The sequence below is a fragment of the Trichechus manatus genome, unplaced genomic scaffold (assembly GCF_000243295.1).
Source record: "Trichechus manatus latirostris isolate Lorelei unplaced genomic scaffold, TriManLat1.0 scaffold00008, whole genome shotgun sequence".
In the NCBI taxonomy this organism is placed as follows: Eukaryota; Metazoa; Chordata; class Mammalia; order Sirenia; family Trichechidae; genus Trichechus; species Trichechus manatus.
In genome coordinates, this window is record NW_004443944.1 from 19,758,470 (window position 1) to 19,780,435 (window position 21,966).

General features: G+C 49.8%; 1 protein-coding gene across 4 annotated transcripts in view; it reads right to left on the reverse strand.

The window, feature by feature from the left end:
• Window positions 1-21,966, reverse strand: part of GDAP1L1 (ganglioside induced differentiation associated protein 1 like 1) — a 33,480-nt gene that overhangs the window by 2,424 nt on the left and 9,090 nt on the right. Inside the window, exons 2-5 of one of the 4 annotated variants that reach the window (XM_004370325.2) lie at window positions 15,366-15,558; window positions 13,751-13,924; window positions 8,638-8,735; window positions 7,786-7,900 (exon numbers count right to left, since the gene is read on the reverse strand). In XM_004370325.2, coding sequence (XP_004370382.1) covers window positions 7,786-7,900; window positions 8,638-8,735; window positions 13,751-13,924; window positions 15,366-15,558 — 580 coding nt within the window. Of the gene's footprint in view, window positions 1-7,785; window positions 7,901-8,637; window positions 8,736-13,750; window positions 13,925-15,365; window positions 15,569-21,966 lie in introns of all 4 variants that reach the window. The other 3 variants (XM_012559212.1, XM_004370326.2, XM_004370327.1) reach the window with 3 other exon arrangements.

Here is a 21,966-nt window from a genome sequence, read left to right on the forward strand (position 1 = left end):
TCAGTCCCTCGGGGAGTTTGGATCTGTCCATGGGGCCTCCATGACCTTTCCTTGTACAGGTTGTGTTAGTTTCCCCTGTATTGTGTACTGTCTGCAGTGTCTGGTTTTTTTGAAGTAGGTTGCTAGGCCTTTCTTACAAGGTACCTCTCGGTAGACTCAAACCTCCAACCTTTCTGTTAGCAGCCAAGTGCATTAACAGTTTGCTCTACCCAGGAACTCCAAATTGTTGCAACATCCCTTTTAAAGGTCTCCTTGCTTCTGCCCTTGCCCCCTGGAGTCTATTCTCAGCACAGCAGCCAGAGGGATACTAGTAAAATTTAAGTCATAGCATGTCACTTCTGTCTGCTAAAAACCCTCTTATGACACCCCATCATGGTCAGAGTAAAAGCTGAAGCCCTTCCAAGCCCTATGAGGCCTTACATGATCTGGCCCCCAGGTGCCTCTCAGGTCTTGGGTCCTGCCTGTCTCCCCCTTCCTCACTCTTCTCCAGCACACTGGCCTTGTTCTTCAAACATGCTAAGCACATTCCTACCTCAGGACCTTTACACTTGATATTTCCTCTTCTTGAAACACTCTTTCCCACAGGGCTCTCTCCCCACCTCCTTCAGTCTTTGCTCACATGCCATTTTCTCAGGGGGACTTCCTTGGCTGCTTACTTACAATAGAAAAGTCCCAGCCACAGCAGTCACTGTCCCCTTCCCTGACTCGTTTTTCTCTATAGAGCTTATCACCATTATCGCACCGAACGTTTTTATATCTTACATACTCATTTTGTTTATCATCAGCCTTCCTCTACTGGAATGAATGCTCCTCCAGGGCAGGGATTTTGGGGTGCCTTGTTCACGGCTGTATCCCTGCACCTAAAACAACAGCTGGCACATAGTCCAACTCAACCCTCTGCCATCGAGTAGATTTCGACTCATAGCGACTCTATAGGGCAGAGTAGAACTGCTCCCACAGGGTTTCCAAGGCTGTTAATCTCTACAGAAGCAGATTGCCACATCTTTCTCCCATGGAGTGGCTGGTGGGTTTGAACTGCTGACCTTTTGGTTAGCAGCCAAGTGCTTTAACCATTGTGTCACCAGGGCTCCTTGGCACATCCAAAAAACCATTGCTGTTGAGTCCATTCCGACTTATAGCAACCCTATAGGACAGAGTAGAACTGCCCCAGAGTTTCCAAGGAGCACCTGGTGGATTCAAACTGCCGACTTTTTGGTTAGTGGCCGTAGCTCTTAACCACTATGCCACCAGGGTTTCTCCTTGGCACATAGTAGCTCATAAATACTGAGTGACTGAATGAATGAAAAAGAAACTCCACACCATTAACAGTATCACTTGCCATAAACTATGTACAATAATAAAGTAAGCATGATAAAAATGAAACAAATTCATTAAATTCCAGCTGGATACTACTGCCCGCCCAAGTCTCTGAACCCAAGGCTTGTCTTTTTTTTTTTTTTTCCCCAAAAGAAAAGGGAAGAAATTAACATGTATTATAAAGGGGTTAAATACTAGCACCATATTGATTTTTTTTCCTCGACGTAATCAAAATAACTGGAGAAAACTGAAAAAAGAGTAATTCTGACTCTGTGGTTTTATATTATTTATTGCCATGTTCATGTGCCATCTGAAATTAGCCTGCATATTTGAGAAACATGGGTCTGTGCAATATGTTTTCCCCAGTCATTTAGACTTGAAATTCTGGAGCGCCTTTGGTCTCCTACATCACCTGCTTGTTCAAAAAACTCTCGATCTTCCCCAAATTCCTTTGCCTGGTGTTGAAGCCCTTCCAGTAGTCTAGCTCTGATATGTGTCTCTAATCTTGTCTTCTCGTGAATCCCCCATTTGCCCACTGTTCCCCCTAAACAAGCCATGCCCCTTTCAGCCTCTGGGCCTTTGCCCCTGCTGTGTCCCATGTCTGGGATGCTCTCTCCTCCCTCTGCATCCCTGGGAAGCTTGCCTCTGCACTTTTGAACAGGCTGTTCCTTTCAGCTGGCAAATTCTGTGAATCTTATGCCCTATTTAGCAGTCCCTCCACCATCAAAGGAGCTCTGGTGGCACAGTGGTTAAATGTTTAGCTGTTAATCAAAAGGTTGGCGATTGGAACCCACCCAGCAGCTCCTCAGGAGAAAAGACCTGAAAATCTGCTTCCATAAAGCTTACAGCCTAGTAAACCCTGTGGGACAGTTCTGCTCTATCATATAGTGTCACTGTGAGTTGGAATTGACTAGACAGCACACAACAACCACCACCATCAAAATTTGAGCCCACCTTTAACTCTGTATCTTCTCATTCATTCATTCAACAAATATTTATCTGGTAGCATGTGTTGGGCATGAAGACAAAAGACACAATGTCTTCCCTCAAGAGGCTCATGGTTTCACTGGGCATGGGGGAGCGGAAAATGTAATGAAGGCTGTAATCAGAAGTTTGTTCTTGAATATGTAACCTTCACGATGCCTGTTAGAGATCCAAGGGGAGATAATGAGCCAGCAGTTAGAGATACAAGTCCCTAGTTCAGGGGAGAGTCATTAGCATGGATGTGATATTTAAAGTCACAAGACTGATGACATCAACAAGGGAGTGAGTGTAGGCAGACTTGAGAATAGGACCAAGGGCTGAGCCCTGGGGCACTCCAAGAGTTAGATATTGGGCAACTAGGGGAAACTAGCAAAGGCGCATGAGAAGGAGCAGCCTGTGAGGTAGAAGATGAATCAGGAGAGTGTAGTGTCTGGAAGCCAAGATGAGAAAGTGTCTCAAGGAGGAGAGAGTGCTCAGTTGTGTTCAAATGATGCTAAGAGGTCACATAAGACAAAGTCTGAGAATTGATGACTGCATTTGGCTGCTAGTGACCTTGACAGAAGCAGGTGGAGTAGAGTGCTGCTGATGAAAGCCCAGTTGGAGGGAATTTAAGGAGAAATAGAGCGAGGACCTGGAGACGGTGAGCAAAGACCGCTTCTCAAGGAATTCTGCTGTAACAGAAGGGATAGGCCAATAGTGTAAGACAAGTCAGGAGGGTTTTTTAGTTGGGATGGAAAAATAGCATGTTGATGGGAATGAGTCCGCAGGGAGGACGAAAGTAATTCTACAGGAAAGAGTGGAGAGAATTACTGACGTGATGTCCTTGAGTGGATGAGTGTGGATGGGCGCTAGGACAGTGAAGGGATTGGTTTTGGCTAGTGCAAAGACAGCTCACCCACAGTAACAAGAGGAAGTGCCTGGTGCCATATTTCATCAAATCTAAGTCGCCATCCACTGTAAGGCACCCATCCTCGAGAGAACAAGTGATGCAATTCAACTACTGATTGTAGGAAACATCCCAATTTCAGATGATAAAATGTGATTTAACAATGATGCTTTTAGAATAAAAAAAATACAGTGTGGATATGCGCACTAAGGCTGGTAGGTGGGTAGTTGTAGGGGGTGGGAGCTGTGAAGACCTCTTCATAATGTTTCCATTTTCTCAGTGATACAGAAAGAAAGGGATCAGCTGAGAGTGAGGATGGGGGAGAAGTGGCTGGAGGGTTAAGAAGAAAGAAGGTATAAAGCAATCATCAGGGAGAGTGGGAGGCCTCAGGCAGCACTAAGGGCCATCTAAGGCTAACCCCCCATCCCCTCCCCCACCCAAAAAAACCCAAACTCGTTGCTGTCGATTCCGGCTCATAGCAACCCTATAGGACAGAGTAGAACTGCCCCATAGAGTTTCCAAGGCTGTAATCTTTACAGAAGCAGACTGCCACATCTTTCTCCAGCCATCTAAGGCTGGTGGTCATGAATTCAGAGACTGGCCAGCATCCTTAAGTGCTTTTCCAGCCACATTTAGTTTCGCAGAAGTAGACCCTGAGTAGGAGGGTTTGGGTTTAAACAGGTTTGAGGTTTTGCCAAGTGAGATGATGAAGCAAGAGAAGGGCAAAGGAGTTGCAGGCGTAGGCAAGGAGGTGCTCCTAGTGATGGATCAGGGAATGGGACCTAGGTATGGAGGGCTGTGAGATCATGATGAGGGTGAGGCACAGTGAAAGGAGGAAGGATCAAAGGTGGCTGTCCCAGGAGGTAGGAGTTAGAGTTTTGGTTCTAGAGGGAGTAAGCTGAAAAGTAAGAGATGGCGGTCAGAAGTTGAGATTCTGGAGAGTTCTCAGTTATTGGCAATGTGACTGTCTTGGGTGTGACTGTCTCGGGTATGACTGCGGGATGAGCAGCTTAGACAGGGTGGGGGAAAGATCAATAAGGAGAGGAGGTCAAAGAACTGAGGGGCCAGGATATCTGAAGAATCATCTACCTGAATAACTGCCAAGGATTACAACAGGAGTGGTGCTGGAGAGGGCGACAATGAGCCCGATGCCCAAGGGGCCATAGATGACCATCCCTGGTGGGGAGGAGGATGGGAGAGGCATGGTCCATAACAAGAGATTCTAAGCTCGAAGCGGTGGGGAGCAGTTACGGAGGAGGGAGGGGGAGAGTCTGGAAGTGGTAATGAGGTTTCAGAAAGACCACCTATTCCCCACGGCAGGCCCGTGGGAGAGGAATTGGTCTCCACTCCAGAGAATTGCAGGGGAGGCCGAGTGCTGGGGAGAGCAGAGTTTCCATTAGAGTGAGAAGGATCTGGAATGATTAGGGGAGGTGATGGGGTTGGGGGGGGGCGGGATGTGCAATACCAGGGAGTCAACATGACTTCAGAGGAGAGTGAGGGGAACAGGGCCAGGCGAAGCTGGAGAGCTAAGTAGGGGCCAAACCACAGAGAGCAAAAAGCCACATGGAAGGACTTGAACTCTATCCAGGGGCCAACAAGGAGGCTGGTGCACCAATCAAGGGAGAGCAGAGGGGACAGAGAGAAGCAGACAAGTTGGAGATGTGTAGGGGACTTGTCCACAATACTGGAAGGGTGGCCGTGCTGTGGCCTGAGATGATGACCCAGCAGAAACAGCAGGTTGAGGAGGAAGGTGAGGGATTTGCTTTGAGCCATGGTGAGTTCGAGGAGTCTTCATGGGATGGGATATCCCAGTGTCCCCCACTCATTACCAGTCCAGAGCTTAGCCCTAGTCATTTTTCTTGGGGCTGGTCATTTCAAGGACTAATGTTGGCCATCTAATGTTGCTGTTCTTTACTGTATGCCCCATGTCCTTACATGCATGCGTCTGTTGTTATTGTAGCTGCCAACAAGTTGGCCCCTGACTCATGGGAATTCTATGCACAATGGAACAAAATGCTGCCTAGTCCTGCACCATCCCCATGATCGGTTGTGAATCTGACCGTTGTGATCCATAGGGTTTTCACTGGCTGATTTTCAGGAGTAGATTGCCGGGCCTTACTTCTTAGTCCATTATAGTCTGGAAGCTCCACTGAAACCTGTTCAGCATCATAGCAATGCCTTCTACATCATAATAATAATGATGAGAATGATAATTATAATAATAATTAGTTTAAGCTTACTTTGTACCAGTTTGCTATAGAGCACTTTACATATGTTAACTCCTTTTATCCACACAAAAACCTTATAAAGTGTAAAGCCAAACCAAACCCATTGCCATCAAGTGGATTCTGACTTATAGCAACCCTATAAGACAGAGCAGAACTGCCCCAAAGGGTTTCCAAGGAGTGGCTGATGGATTCGAAATGCTAACCTTTCGGTTAGCAGCCAGGCTCTAAACCTCTGTGCTACCAGGGCTCCCCTACCTTATAAAGTAGATGCTAATATTTTCCCTATTTTCACAGATGATGAAATTGAGGTGCAGAAAGGTTAAGTAATCTGGCCAAAGCCACAGTTAGTAAGTGGCAAGGTCTGGATTCAAACCCAGGCTATCTGGTTCCAGAGTCTGCTCATAACCATTACATTATGCCGCCTCTTTCCACACGCAAGTGAACAAATACACCCAGGCCCCTTCCAATACGCACAATCTTCACTTAGGTCTGTGTGTGGACCTGTCTGTGTGTCTACGTTATGCATGGTCTGTGTGTTTACCCACGTGTATGCCTGCACAAATCCACACTGCTGACTGTATATAGGCACGTGTATATCCACATGCACAGATATCTGTATCCAAGGAGGTGTGTGCATTCCCTCATGTATAAGTGAAGTGTACGCCCACATCTATCTAGCTGTTTGCCTGCAGACAGACATTCACAAGAATGTACATGCGTGTCACTATTTAAGTATGTCCATTCTGGTGTTTGTCTGAGGGCAAATACTGACAGCCATGACTACGTGTGTGCGGACCTGTGTGGCTATCATGTGTGTTGCCAGAGGGCCTGACTCCTTCAGTTTCCTCCCTCCCCCAATCATGTGTTCCCTTTGCAAAGCCCCAACCCTGGAAGAACCCCACCTTGTGCCTTCTCTGTCTGCCAGCTGTGCCTGCTGGAGACAGTCTCACCATGCAGCTGACCACAAAGCCCAGGAGGGCACTCAGCACTGCCTGAAGCCCTATTCAATTTCTTGAGCAGGCTCTCTCCCCCACTCCCTGGGGAGACAATTTCCTATCTCTTCGTCCTCTCTCCTCACACTACTCACTACTCAGGTCCAGCGTACTTCCCCTTTCCTTGAGGTTTCCCTACCTCCTGCCTACACATTTATAAATAATCCCTTATTAAACTCTCTTCAATTTACCCAAGGATCCCTGGGGGTGTAATGGTTAAGCACTCCGCTGCTAACTGAAAGGCTGGTGTTTTGAACCCAGCCAGCGGCTCTGCTGGAGAAAGACATAGCGATCTGCTCCCATAAAGATTACAGCCAAGAAAACTCTATGGGGCAGTTCTACTCTGCCACATGGGGTCGCTATGAGTTGAAATCCACTCGATGGCACCCAGCAACAACAATTTACCCAGTTTCAGTGTGTCACCTGTTTCCCATTGGGACCCTGCCTGAACCACGCCCCCTCCTGTCTTCTCAAAGACTTTGCAAAATCCTGCATCATTCATTTCCCTCTTTCCACTGGGTCATTTCTATCAGCATGAAAACACACTCCTGTATCCTCTATCTTAGAAACAAATTCTCCCTTCACCCTACACCCCTCTTCAGCCACCACCCCATTTCTCCATTCCTTTCTACAGCCAGACTTCTCAAAAGTTTTGTCTACACTTGCTGTCTTCCTTCCTCACCTCTCGTACACTCTTCAGCCCATTCCAGTCTGGCTTTTGCCCCATACTTCTATGAAAGTGCTTTTGGTAAGGTCACCACCAACATCCATGGTACGAAATCCAGGGAACACTTTCCTATCCTTGGTTTACTCAATCTCCCAGCAGCATTTGACACTGTTCTCCCACCTTAAAACAGTCCTTTCCTGGTTCCTATGACACAAGATTCCTCCTAACTCACTCCTTCTCAGTCTGCTTTGCCAGCTACTCTGTGTTTACCCGTCTCTCAATGGGGGTGAACCTCAGGGCAGGTGTGATAGTTTTAAAATACACCCACAAAGTATATGATATCCCTCCTGTTGGTGAATCCCAATTTTCCTCCCCTTAAATGTGGGCTGTATCTCATGACTCACTCCTAATGAATATAAATGTGGCAGAAGTGACAGAGTGATTTCCAATAGTAGGTCATCAGAGACATTGTGGCTTCTGCCTTCTCTCTCTCTTTCTGGGATTACTTGCTCTGGGGGAAGCCAGATGTCATGTTGTCAAGACACTCAAGCAGCCCTATTGAGAGGTCCATGTGGTGAGGAACTGAGGCCTCCTGCCCACAGCCAGTGAGTAACTGAGGCCTCTAGTTAATGGCCATGTGAATGAACCATCTTGGAAGTGGATCTTCTAGTTCTGGTAAGGCCTTCAAATAACTATAACACTGGCACCTACCCTCATTCTCAAGCTTCCTCTTCTCCAGCTCGGCCTCAATCTGGTCCAGCACCATGGCCAGCTCCCCGAGGATCTTCTTCAGGTAGCTCACATCGTCATGCTCTAGGATCTTGGCCTGGGGGCAGGACAGGCAAGAGACAGGGGGACTGGTTGGCCTTGCTAGAGCCAGAGATGACCAGGGAAGGTAGGAGTTTGCCTAAACCCCATTCTGCAAACCCAGTCTCCAAATATCCCCTCAAATGTATGGGATGTTCCCATCCTTTTATTCCCCAGCTGCTGTGAGTGTTGTTTACTAGTGGCTGACAGCTGCTACCTTCTCTAGAGCACTGCTCTTGGCCAATGAGGAGCTGCCCTGCCCAGAAATACTTGGGAGGTTATGCTCTCCCTCTCTCTCAGGCAATCTGTAGCCAATGGCTGACTGATATGGGTATGAAAGTCTAGTCCAGGCTTCCATGTGATCAGCATCGTGGTGTCATTTATGCTCCAGAGCTCCCTGTGGGATCAGGTGAGGCTTGACCCCCCCCCTTGATTTCCTTTCCCCTTCCCTTCCTTACAGGGTTCTCCTCAGAGCGCTCCCTCAAGTACCAAGTACCTCTGTTCAATGCTCTGCTTTTAGGGACCAAGCCCAAGACATGATGAAACTGAGGCTATGGGAGGGGGTGGGTGACAGTGACTTACCTGAGGTCATACAGCCAATAAATTACAACGGAGACAATATATTAAAAGCAAGCCAGTGCTTTTCCTATTTCATGTCATCAGCTGGTCCTCTACTTAGAGCCAGCTTCTCCCAGTTGTCCTTTTCCTTGGAAAAGATGGTGGGGAGCGGGTGTCAGAAGGCCTGGAGGCACTCACCATGAGCTTTTTCTGTTTAGAAAGGTAGGGCTCAGAGAGCTGGGGCTCCTCTTCATGGTCTAATTTCATGAGGTCTGTGGTGGCGTTAGCTAAATGTCCTGGGGAAAGAATAGGGAAAATCCTGTCCTTCTGATAACCAGTGCCTCCTCGTCCCTTCCCCCATGCCACTTGAAGTAGGTTCCATGCAAACATTGCTCAGGAAAGTAACAATATCAACAGCCAATGCTTTCTAAGCACTTACTTTATGAATTATAGGCTCTAACATAGGGATAGATGGGATCCTATCCTGCCCTAGACTCAGGCTAGTGGGAGAAACAGATACATAAGGAAATTTGTATGACGCAGCAAGACTGATGCCCTAATAGGAGAAGAAACAGAATGCTGTGGGACTCAGAGGGTCACCTGCCTAGGGCATTAGGGGTCAAAAAGCCTCACCGAGGAGGAGACTCTGCCCTTGATGATGAGAAGTTCACCAGAAATGGATATAACCCTAAACCTGGACAAACTCATACTTCAGCAAGTGTCTTCCACCCATGCCCCTTTTACAGTGATGAAACAGGTTCAGAGAGGCTAAGTAACAATCCCACACCAGAAGTGACAAGCAGGCTTTAAACCTAGATCTAACTCCAGTCCAGTGCTCATTCACTGAACCTCACAAAGAAAATCTTGTTTAGTGCAAGAAAAAGTGCAAGAGATTTTTGGTGTCTGGAAACTTCTACTTCTGGTGAGGCTACTTCCCTGAAGATTTAGGGACTGGGTGGTCCACCCTTCTTGGTAAAACTGGTCCTTTAAAGATGCCAAAAAGGTAAGGATCGTGGAAAGTGGGTTAATGCTAGACATCAAAGTAGCACCTTGAAAATTATTCTTAATGCCGTTATAGATTGAACTGTGTCCCCAAAAAAGATATGTTGAAGTCCTAACCCCCAGTATCTGTGAATGTGACCTTGTTTGGAAAGAGCATCTTTGAAGATGTTATCAGTTAACAGGAGGTCATACTGGAGGCGGGGGGGGTCTTAATACAATATGAGTGGTGTCCTTATAAAAGAGGAGAAGAGATGCAGAGACAAACACAGAGGGAACACAACCAAGTAAAGATGGAGGCAGAGACTGGACTGATCTACAAGCCAAGGAATGCCAAGGACCGCTGGCCATCACCAGAAGCTAGGAGAGGGGCATGGACCAGATTCTTCCTAAAAGCCTTCAGAGGCAATCTACACAGCCAATACACTACTTTCAGACTCCTAACCTTCAGAACTATGAGACAATTTCTTTTCTTATAAATCACCCAATATGTCATACTTTCTACAGCAGCCCTAGAAAATTAACATAACAGGAGAAAGGAAATGTTCTATAAACTAACTCTGAAAGTCTACTGTAAGCAGTGGGTTTTAAAAGGATAACAACTTTATCCTTTTAAAGTGGGATAAGATCCTAGGGTCTGTTACCTGAGTAGGGCGAGGTTTCTGGGATTCCTGGCCAGTAAACTGGGGACAATGGGTCAAGTCTGTGGTGGGGCCCCAATCCTGCTGTGCCCTCTCCCCTTGGCTCCAGCCCCACCTGGACATCCCCCAGGTTCCTCAAACTCATTCTGGTCCAACTGACTTTATCGTCTTCGCTGCTCCTCCTCTTATGTTCTTCTTAAGTTCAGCACCACCACCTCCCAACACTGAGCCAAGCCAGATACCTGGGAGTTGTCCTGAAGTTCTCCTTCTCCACATCAAATCAGCCCCATCCCGTTGATTTTTCCTCCTTAATCCTTCTCACTGGAGTCTGGGTGGCACAAACGGGTAAGTGCTCAATTACTAGCCAAAAGTTTAGCTGTTCAAACCCACCCAGAGGCGCCTCGGAAGACAGGCCTGGTGATCCGCTTCTGAAAGGCCACAGCCTATGGAGCACTTCTACGCTGCACACATCGGATCACCATGAGTTGAAATCACCTTGAAGGCAACTAACGACAACAAGAACAACAACAATCTTTCTTATGCTTTCTCAGATTCAAGCTCCCTCTTAGTTCAGATGCCTGTTAATCTCTCACCTGGATGATTTTAATCCACTCCTTACCACCTCCACTCTTTCCCCTCAAAGCCCTTCACATTTCTGCCAGAATCATCTTCCTTAAGCACATACTTGACCGGTACCATCTCCTGGCTTGCTCCTCAGTGCCCTCGGGTAATGTCCAAGCCCCTCAACTTGCCTGAAAAGACCCCACAAGATCCAGCTCCTCCCCCCCCACCTACTTTATCTTTCACTGAGTTACACTACAGCCACTCCAAGTGTTTGCCATTCTCTGAAAGTGCCAGACCATTCCAAACCCTCATGCCTTTGCTCACACTATTCTTTCCTCCTGGGAACCCCTTCTCTATTCCTGAAAATCCCCTTCCAGACTCAGCTCAAAATCACCTCCTCCATGCAGCCCTTCCTGATCCTCTGAGAGGTCTGACCACTCAATGCCTCTGTGTTCCAGTATACCCTGTACAGACGTCCACCAGGGAATACAAATGCACTAATCACAGCTGCTGTTGCACAACTCCATTCACATTGCAGTCTATCTGAATAGCGCCCCCTGGACTTGTACAATGCACACCCTGCACTGCTGTGCATGGAGACTTTGATGCTAATGGATGTATGTCTCTCCCACTAGAATATGAGCTTCTGGAGGTCAGGGCCCTTGCAACTCAGCACAGGCCTGGTACAGAACAGGAATTCAGTGAGTATTGAATGAACGAATGAATGAATAAAGTGACCACAGTTGCTCAGCTTCAGTTTTCTGGGTTTTCACCATTCATCATCCTATCTTCTGACCTGATACAACCCCCAGGAAACACACTCCCAGCTCTCTCAGCTTTAGGGCTATATTAAGTCTCATCGATATTTTATGAATGTGAAGGTCAAGTGTAGCATGTTCTCTCTTGCCAGTCACATATAGCTCTGTTCAGACTCCAGGAGGGCATGCCAGGCCAAGGGAGGACCTTGGATTGGTTAGGGCGGGTCAACTCAGTCTGACTTTTGCTTCTTCTGCTCTCTGTGAGGCTTCCTCCCCACCCCAGTTGGGCCCACTTTGGACTCCCACTGCCTTCTAGGCACCTTCGAATGGCTCGGGTCAGGATAGAGGGGAGGAGCACCTCCATCCTCCAGAAGAACTTAGGAATCCCCTCCCCCCTAGTCCAGGCCACCATCGTTGCTCACCTAGACAATAGCCAGGACCTCCTAGCTGCCCCATCCGTTCTTCTCTAGGTTGGAAAAGTGATCCTTTTAAAATGCAGATCCGATCATGCTACTACCCATCCCTGTTTCTCTGCTGCTCTTTGGATAAAATCTACTCCCCAGACTCACACCACCACCATCTGAACCACACTGAACTTCCTTCAGTTTCCCAAACACACTGTGCCCTTTCCGACCCCAAACCTGAAATGATTCTCCCTGTATTTCCCCTTCTAACTCCAACTGAGCCATGGCTGTTGATGCATTTAGGAAGCCTTCCACAACCCCAGATGTTGGGATGGGCATCTTTCATGGTTCCACAGCCTCCATGCCCTGCTTATCGGAACAGTGATTGGTACTAGATTAGCATTTTTAATTTTTATTTTTGAACAGGTTTAGAAACTTGTTTAGAAAAGTTCAAACGACATTAAAGAATGTACAGTGAAAAATGAACCCTCTCCTCTCAGCCTGCAGCACTGTAGCTCCGCTCCCCAAAGGCAAACACTATTGTCAGCTTCTTGTATATCCTTCCAGAAATATTCCTTGCATTTGTAAGCCTCTGTGTATCCATTTAACCCCTTTTTAGGTGTGTTGAAACAGCATACTAGATGCATTTTTTGCCCTTCATTTTTCCCAGTCACGAATGTATCTTAGACAGCATTCCATATGGCTTTTTTTTCAACAGCTGCACAGTTTTCCATTGTTTGGATACACCATAATCTCTTTCCCCAGTCCCCAACTGATGGGCAGCTGGGTTATTTCCAACATCTAGCTATTACAGACTGTGCTGCAGTAAATATCTTTGCACATACTTCTTGGTGCACATGTCCAAGAATATCTGCAGGATTATCTCCAAGGAGTGGCCTTTTTATGTTTCAGGTAGAGTGCCAGACTGCCTCCTGAGAGGCTGGTCAAGTTTACTCAGTCCTGCATTGTAATTGCTAGTTACTAGTCTGTCTGTACCCACAGAAATGGGAGCTCTGGGAGGGCAGAGGCTGTGTCTATCCCCATCTGTCCCCAGTCTCCTGCCCAGGGTCTGGGTCATAGGAGACCTCACAGATATTAACTGAATGGGTACAGGACAGTATAGGTATGTTCTGAGTCTTGTTCAAGAGGACTCTAAGCAGACAGGGTTGAGTTTCACAATCTTCCCCCTACCCCAACCTTTGGATATCAGCCTCATTCCTTTGGGAAGGAGAAGTGACCATTTACTGAGCACCGATTATTTATTAGGCATCTTAACATATTGCCTGTCTGTAGAGCCCCATGGTGTCTGCATGTAGCCTGAACTGAAGTCTGTAAACAGTTGCTGATGGATCATCTGGTTTAAACCAGTACTAGGCTTTGGCTACATCCAGGCTGGCGGTTAGAGCAGATGATGGGTCACCCTTGAAGCAGAAATCAGAGAGCCTGCTGGGGGGGCCTTGCCATATCTGGGTAGCCTCTTGGTGAGCCCTTCCTCCAGCCCTGACCTCAAGGGAGATGCCCCAGCTCCCCCATGGATAAGACAGCCCCAGAGCCTCAGGGATGGCAGGCCAGGGGGAGGGGATGAGACACAGACTGCCAGAGAGGGAGAGAGACACATTCAGTCAGAAACAGGGAGAAGGAGGTGGAAGGGCAGCGAGAGAGAAAGGCGAAGGGAAAGCAAGGAAGAGACACCCAGAGACGGTGAGATGAAGGGAGAGAGACAGAGATGGAAGGACAGAGAGACAAAAAGGGACAGACACAGTAAGAGGAAGAGAAGGAGGAAGAGGAGGAGTGAATAAAAGGGACGAAAGGGAGAAGCAGACGCACCAGTGGGAGGAAGAGGTGGTGGAGGGAGGACTCCCGCTGAAGGAGAACAGTGGGCAGTGAAGATCTGGTTAGGGACGAGGCCCGCCATGCCTGCCCTCCCCGCCCACCGAGCACTCACTGCGGATCTCCGCTGTGGCGTACTTGGGGATCATGGAGTCCGTGGTGAGCTCCGGGTGCAGGATGCAGCCATGCGTGTAGGCGTCCATGGGCAGTGCGTCCAGCAGCTGGCGGTACTGCAGCACCCGCGCATGCTGTGGGCTGCCCACCTCGGGCATCAGGGCCACCACGTGCTCTGTGGGGCACCGCCAGGGGCTGGGCCAGGGTGGGCGGTGTGCCCTGCCTCACCCTGCCCCTGATACAGAGGGACCAGCCCCCCTCCCTACCTCATCCCCAATGAGACGGCCACACCCCCTTCCTGGGCCTCTGGAGAGGAAGTCCCCACTCTGGCGTTCGGCTGCCAGAGGGTCCTGCGTGGTACCTTTCCCACCTCTCCTCACGAAAGCTCTGCCAAGAAGTCCCTCTTCAGGGCAGTTCCCCTCAGCCTCAGACCTGTTTCCAGGTGATAGGCTAGGCCCAGTGTTTCCAGATTTCAAGAGAAGCTGGAAACCTGGATGTTTTAAAGTGAACTCTCCTTGATTTTTAGAGGTTGGCAGCTAATTCCCCTCTCAGAGGCTGTCTGTGGGCAGTCAGCACCCAGAGGGAGGGCTGACGTCATCTGGGGCACACCAGGTCCTGGTGTCTGGCCCACAGCAAGAGCTGAGGAGGGCTGAAGGGAGGCAGGGAGGACACAGGGAGGACTCAGGGAGAGGCCTGAGCTTTGGGAGCTGGTCACAGCACTGGCATTAACTGGCCACAGGACCCAGGAAAGGCTTTCCGTCTTTGGACCTCTGGGTCCTTGTGAGTCCACGGAGGACTTGGAGGTCACAAACTCTGTGCCCATGTGGGCCCTGTCCGTGGCTAAGGCATTCTGGGGTGTCTGGACCCTGTTCACATTTGTGAAGTTCTGGGCCCTGCCTGTGTCTGCAGGATTCTAGGGTGTCTGGGCCCTATCTACCAGGTTCTGGGGTACCTTGGCTCTGCCTGTGTCTGTGAGGTTCTGGAGTGTCTGGGCCCTATCTGTGTCTACAGGGTTCTGGGGTACCTGGGACTTATCCATGCCTGCAGGGTTCTAGGGTACCTGAGTCCTGCCAGTGTCTGTGGGGTTCTGGGGTGTCTGTGTCTACAGGGTTCTGGGTGTCTGGGCCTTGCCCATGCCTGCAGGGTTCTAGGGTACCTGGGCCATGCCCATGCCTACAGGGTTCTGGGGTGTATGGGCTCATGTCCATGAGGTTTCTGGGGAGTTTCTGGCCCTGTCTTTTCTTACAGCCTCAGAGGGCTGGGCCTTGCCTGTGCCGTGGTATCTCTGGGATATCCTGGCCCTGTCTGTGAAGACATGAAGGGGGTCTGGGTCCTGCTCATGCTTGAGGGGTTTCTGAGGGTTCCCCAGTGCTCCTAGGGGGTACCAGGAAGGGGGCTCTGTGGAGCCCCTGAGGATCTGTGGCAATGTCTGGGGCCAAGCCCGTGGCTCTGCTGTTCTTGGGGGGCAGCTGAGCCCTGCCTGTAGCCCCCTGGTTTCCTCTGGGGGAGTCTGAGCCCTGCCCATGTCCCCAGGCTTCCCAAGGCTCTGGGGCCCCGTCTGAGCCTTTTCTGAGCCCGGGGTCTGCGGCCCTGCCCAGGCCTGGGGTGGTGTGTACCTCCCGTGAAGGTGCGCTCCACATAGTCGATGATCTGGTCGTAGTCACTGATGATGTTATCACGGTGTATGATGACAGGCACCTCCTCTCCCAGGTTGAGCCGCATGAACCAGGGCTCCTTGTGCTCGCTGTGTGGCAGGCTCACGTCCCGCTCCTCACACACCAGGCCCTTCTCAGCGATCACCAGCCGCACCTGCAGGCGCCAGGGTCAGAGCGGGGAAGGCGGGCGGACACACGGGGACACTCTGCCCAGGTGGGGTGGGGGCGTGTGGGGAGGGAGGTCAGAGGTCACACACAGGAGGGGACACTGTTGCTTTCAGCTCGTTCTTGGCACCTGGGCAGGGGGTGTCTCTCAGGGGCATGTGCCTGGTGGTGGGAGATACAGCCCTGCTCTGGGACGGGGGCAGTGCTGCCTGGTGGGTAAGGGCCTGGGCTTGAGTTGGATACACCTGGGTCTGAATTCTTGGCTCTGCTGTGTGGGCTTGAGCAAATTCCTTAACCTCTCTGAGCCTCAGCTTCCTTATTTGCAAAATGGGGGGATTAATAGTACCAACCCAGTGTCTGGCATACAGATGGCACTCAGTTCACAATGATCATGATCATGACTGGACACTGGTCAGCCTGGCCTCCAGAGGTGGATCTAATCAGGAAACTCACATAAATTTTTATCATCACTATAATCAATAGTTAAATTTCTCAAATTATTTGGGGAAACAAAGTGAGGTGGAAGAAAAAATTGCCAACATCAGTCTAACCGTTTTTTGCCCCAAAGCACCTTCCCATCTGGTTGCCTGGTTCGATTCTCACAATGGCCCCCCAGAGGATGGCAGAACAGGGAGTATCTCCATATTTTTCTTGATGAGAAAACTGAAGCCCAGAGAGGGCAAATAACTTACCCAAAGTCACACAGCAATTCAGCAGCAGAGCTAGGACTGGAAGCAATGGTTCCTGACTCCCAGATCAGTGCTTTTTGCCCTGAAGGTTGTCTCACTTTCAAGGAGTCCTGGCCCTGCTTCCTCCTGAGTCTTTCTCTATGTCTATAGGAGGTCCCAGACAAACCTCTGGACTGGTAGGTGCTAATGGAGGGCCTGGAGACTGAGGAATGCTTCTGACCAAGACCAACACGTCTGAGCAGGAAGACCTGTTAGCGAAGACCTAGTCCCACTGTCCCCTACCTGTGGATGGAGACTCAGAGAAAGGGATAGACTTGTCCAAGCCTCCCCAGCAAGGTGGCAAGTAACTCCACTCCCGCAGTCTCCTTCCTGCCCCCCAGCTCCAGTCCAGGGGAAGGATGGCATACCTGAGAGAGGCAAAAGCCTGTTCTCCCTGAGCATCAATGTCCCCACACATACCCAGGGTGGTAGCGTCTGGGACTGGGTATCCCCAACCTCTGTCCAGATGCAGGGAGTTAACCACCCAGAAGAGGCAACATGGTGTCATGGTCAGTACTTTGGACAAGATGCCAGACTGCCTCAGTTCAAATCCTAGCTCTACCGCTTACTTGCCGGATGACTTGGGTAAGAAGCTTTATTTCTGTGTGCCTCAGTTTCCTTTTTTGTCTAATGGGAGCCCTACTAGTGATTCCCTCAAAGGGCTGTTGTGAAGATTAAATGCATTAGTCCCTTTGGAATAATGCTTGGCACATGGTAGGGGGGATGTGTCTTAGCAATTTGCATTAGACCAGGATTTGGAGGCAGACAGACCTGGGCTTGAAGCCTGGCTCTGCTGCTTATTTGCTGTGTGATTTGTACAAGTCACTTAACCTCTCTGATCCCCAGTTTCTGTGAAATGAGGAACGTAATCCACTCCTCCAAGGCTGGCACGAGGTTTTAATTGGGTGATATGGATAAAGTCCCAGCACAGAAAGTTACTACATGGGTTCTAGCATCAGAGCTATTACACAAACACACACACACACACACACACACACACACACAGACTGCCCTGCACCCCTGGTTGATGCCTGTGGTGCAATGGATTGCTTTCATATGGTCTTTCTCACTATGATCTTGTAACTCTCACCAAATGACTGGGTGGGACTATGCAAATAAGGTATTTGTGGCCCACCAAGGGGATTGAATAGCTTGCTGACAATGCAGATAAGGTGCATGGCACCATTGTGGGGGTGGGACCATGCAAATAAAGTGTATGGAACCCTAAAGAGGAGATTGGTCAGTTTTGCCATCCTGTTAGGCTTAAAATGAGCCATCCCAGAGGCAGAAAGGGGAGGGAACTCACTACCACCAAGAAAAGACGGGAGCAGAGCGTGTCCTTTAGACCCAGAGTCTCTGCGTTGAGAACCTCCTAGACCCAGGAGACAGAGAGAGAGAGAGTTGTAACACTGGAGACGGCATGAGATGGTGAGGAGATGGTGAGAAGCAGTGGCAGCAGAACCAGGACACTGGCCCATGGAGCAAGGTGGTTACAGTAGGCTTGCTGACCCACAAAGTGAGAGAGCTGAGTGCCTTTGGGAAGGAGGCTTCCTGGTGGAATGAGGTGCCCTCAGGCACTTATCCGAGGAGCTAAAGAGCTTTGTAACACTTGCCCAAACAGGGCAGAGGTCAGGCAAAGGGATCCAGGGTCCAAGGGAGAGGCCTGCCTGTGGGCACAGCTGAGGAGCTGTCCTGACTGAAGATCTGTATCCTGAGTGTTCCTGATCTTGAATTGCAACCTGCTACTTCCCTAATAAACCCCATAATTGTGACTTTGATCTGTGAGTTCTGTGTGGCCATTGCCATGAATTATCAAACCCATCAGAGAAGTTGGAGAGGGGAGGTGTGTTTGATCTCCACCTCATAGAAATCAGCTTTGGGCTGTTGATCTTCTTTTTCTTTAACCTTGTGAAGTTAGAAGAGCTCAGCCTCTCTCCCCCTCTCCTGTGGTGCCATTTTACAATGCCCTAGAATCCTTCATGCCCCACCCTCATAGCTAATATGGACCACCCCCCTTCCATTTGGTGAACTGTAGGGCGTGAGAGGTCATTGACTCCTGAGCTTCCAACACTCATTCACATTCATTTGCTCTATTAGCCAAAGCAGGACCTGCTGGTGGGGCCCACGGTGCATGCAGAATTCCTGGGCTTGAAGATGGCGACCTAGGTCCTCACCCTGGCTCTGCCGTAGCAATTCTGTGGGATCTTGGAGCTATCACTGCCTCTTTCTGGGCCTTCGTTTCCCACCAGTGAAACAAGGGAGCTGGACTCCGAGTTCATGGAGTGCCTGCAGCCCTGTTGTGAGCTGGTACTACATTCTCCACTCCAATGGGGGAGACAGGGCTGGCCGCCTCTCTCCCAGGGAGTGGTAGGGAACCACCAGTTCTGTCTGACAGAGGAGGAACTGCTGCTCAGTGTGAGCAGCCCAGGGGTGGCATCTGTTTGGGTCTGGTGCGTGTGTGTCATGAACGTGTGCACACGAGTTTGAGTGGTGACCATGTGAGTGAGCAGGTGTGTCTGTGTGTTCTGTGTGTACGTGTGCATGAGTGTGGGTTTGCATGGGTGAGTGTAGGAGTCAATGTGAGTATTCAAGTATTGTGTGAGTGTGTGTGCATGTGTGCGTGCATGGATGTGTGTGCACTTGTATGTGTTTCATGTGTAAGTGTGAGTGTGCATGACACTGCGTGTGTATTTGAACTCATGGGTGCTGCCTGGGCCTGGAGAAGCCCCAGAACAGTTGAGGCTGGAGTTACAAATCTCCGGCTGGAGCAAGCCAGCCCATTTGGCCCCCCTTCCTGTCCCCTGTCCCTGTATCCTCAGACTTCAGTACTCAGGCCTCACCCAGCCATCCAGCCTCCAAGCCAAGCTGGGGCCTCTGAATGGCTGGATTAAAACAGAGACCAAACCAGACCTGTGCCCTGGCAGGGCTCTTGCCCCAGTGGCCACTCATTGGTCCTGCCCTGGGGCTCCAGCAAGGGTGGGAGGGGGTGCTTCTGGGGCGGGGACTATCTTTAGAGACAGATAGACCTGCTTGGAAACTGCCTTGGGGTCAGCCCTTGGTGGCCAAGGAGATCCTCTGCTTTAGCTCAGCTGCAGGCCAAAGCCCTGTGCCATCCCATGGGGGAGGAGGGTACAAGGAGGAAGCCAGGCCCTGGGAAAGGGCAGGCAGCCACTGAGGCCATCTGCCATCTCTGCCACCTGAAGGCTGGACTGGACTTATGTGGTCGCTACTCAGCATGACCAGACACCATCTCTGGTGAACTATCTTCCCTGTGGGTGGCTGAAATTCCCCCAGTGATGCTTCATTTTCATGAGTGAGGCACTGGCTCTCCCCATCCAGACCCTTGTTTATGAAGCAACTGCGATGGGCTGGATTGGTGTCCCTGCTCTGTCATTTAGCTGCTGTGTGACTTTGTAACAAATACTTACAGTCTCTGAACCTCCAGTTTTTCATCTCAAATACCTTTTTTATGTAATACCTTATGGTTTACAAATGTATCAGTTTTACACAGTTATTAATTGAGTGCCACTATGTGCCAGGCCTTGTTCCAAGCTCTGGGGGCTCAGCAGTGAACAAAACAAAGACCTCTGCCCTCAGGGGTCATTTAGCTGACATTCTAGCAGAGGCAGACAGACGATAGCAGTTACAGTGATATGGTATGCTAAAAGATGGCAAGTGGTGGGGAAAAAGAAAGAATAGAGCAGGGTAAGGGGAATTGAGGGTCAGGGAGACTTGTGGCAATTTAAAATAAGATGATCTGCCAGCGTCAGCCTCTCTGAGAAGGTGACCTTTGAAAAAAGGTATGAATGAGGTGAGGGAGGGGTCTACTCAGGTGTCTGGGGGAAGGGTGCTCCAGGCAGAGGGAACAGCCTGTGCAAAGGCTGGAAGGTAGGCACATGTCTGACCCATTTGAAAACCAGCAAGGAGGCCACTGTGGCTGGAGCAGAGTGGACAGGGGTTGGGGGGAGATGAGGAGGAGAGAAAGGCAGACAGGATCGTGCACTGGGGCTTTTAATCAAGCCCTCTCCCTCCCCAAACCAAGGGGTCTATGAATACATTCAGGGAGCCCTTGAACTTGGATGAGGAAAATTACATGTTTATGTTCAGTCTTCTCAAACTGACATTTAGCATTTTCTTCAATTATACATGTAGGCGACAAAGCACGGTAGTGTTAGCAGTGCCTGTAATATTGTCACCGCTGGAAATCAGATATTTTCATCACTTTGCAGTTGCAGCAGTCACCTCATAATATCATGTACCCTCATCACAACATCCACAATACAGTCGTTATCAGACCCGCCACTGGATCATGTTATATAATGGGCTAATACAGAAACACATATTGTTATACAACAAATTTGTTTAAAAAATATTTCCATGGCTGTACTTCAGTATAATTAGTTTCCTTTCTAATACAGTAACCCTACATATTTTATTTTTTTCAATTAAAAATATTATTCTGGAAGGCAGGGCCAAGATGGCAGAGTAGTCAGAAGCTTCCGGTGGACCCTCTTACAACAAGTGAATCGATTATATATGGCAATCTAGGAGCCCTGAACATCAAAGGCAGAGTTGAGGAACCAGACTGAGTGGCAGGAGGAGGGAGAGACGGTTCACAAGCAGCGAGGCGTTGCTAGACCTGATCTGGCGAGAGCCTGAGCCCTTCAGGCTTGATCAGCTCGGGGGTGAGCAGTGACGCAGGCAAGCAGTGGTACTCGGGAGGTGTGTTTTCTGCACTGGGAGAGACCCAGTGCCAGGGAGTCTACACAGCCACCCAGAACCAGTGACAGGCAGTCCTGGATCGGCGAAAGAAAAGTACTCGCCTATGGCCTACCACATGGATCAAAAATACCCGCTTTAGGGAAAAACCTCTCTCCATTTACCTCCCTGCTCCCTGCTCCCTGCTCTGCACTGGGTCCTGGACAGGCTTCAGCAATTGCCGAGTCCCCTGGCCCAGAAGTAGGATCCGTCACACACCTGGAGCCATTCTCCCTGCCTTGGAGAGTGAACAAATCAACAAATGGGGGAAAAATAAACTGCCGGCTCCCCTAAGCCAGGAACCCAGGGCAGGCACGGCTCCTTTGCCGAGGCACAGGCATAAGGGATCCACGAGCTTTGAGTGCCTTTCCCCCTGTATAGACTTGTGTGGGCCAATTTCAACAGCGTAGGCCCTCATTACTGCAGTACAACAGGGTATATACTGAAAGTCTAACTTCAACTGTTCCAGCTGTGAAGTAGCAGGTTCTTGATATTTGACCGCTCTGCCCATTAAGCAGGGTCTTCACCTACCCACTTCAGGGGCCTAAGGACTGGTGGCTCCACCCATGCCACCTAGCCACCTGCGATAGGGGCCCATGAATAAGAGGTGCCCCCCAGTCCTTACAGTCAACAGCATTAGGTGCTCATAGTCCAGCTGCAAAACCCACCCACCTCTGCGCTGTAGGGAACAGGGACACGCCTTCCTCCTGGACATTTGGGGGTGGCCATCAGCCCACTGCCTTGCTCAGAGTATGTCCCCCTGCAGCAGCCAGATGCCTGTGCCTACACCAATCACCCATGCCTGTCTAGGACTGTAAGTGAGAGCCTATAGCACACACTTGGTGGCTATCTACCTGGGCACCTGAGCTGAATCCATACCGGAGGAGTGGGCGGACTCCTGAGCTCACATA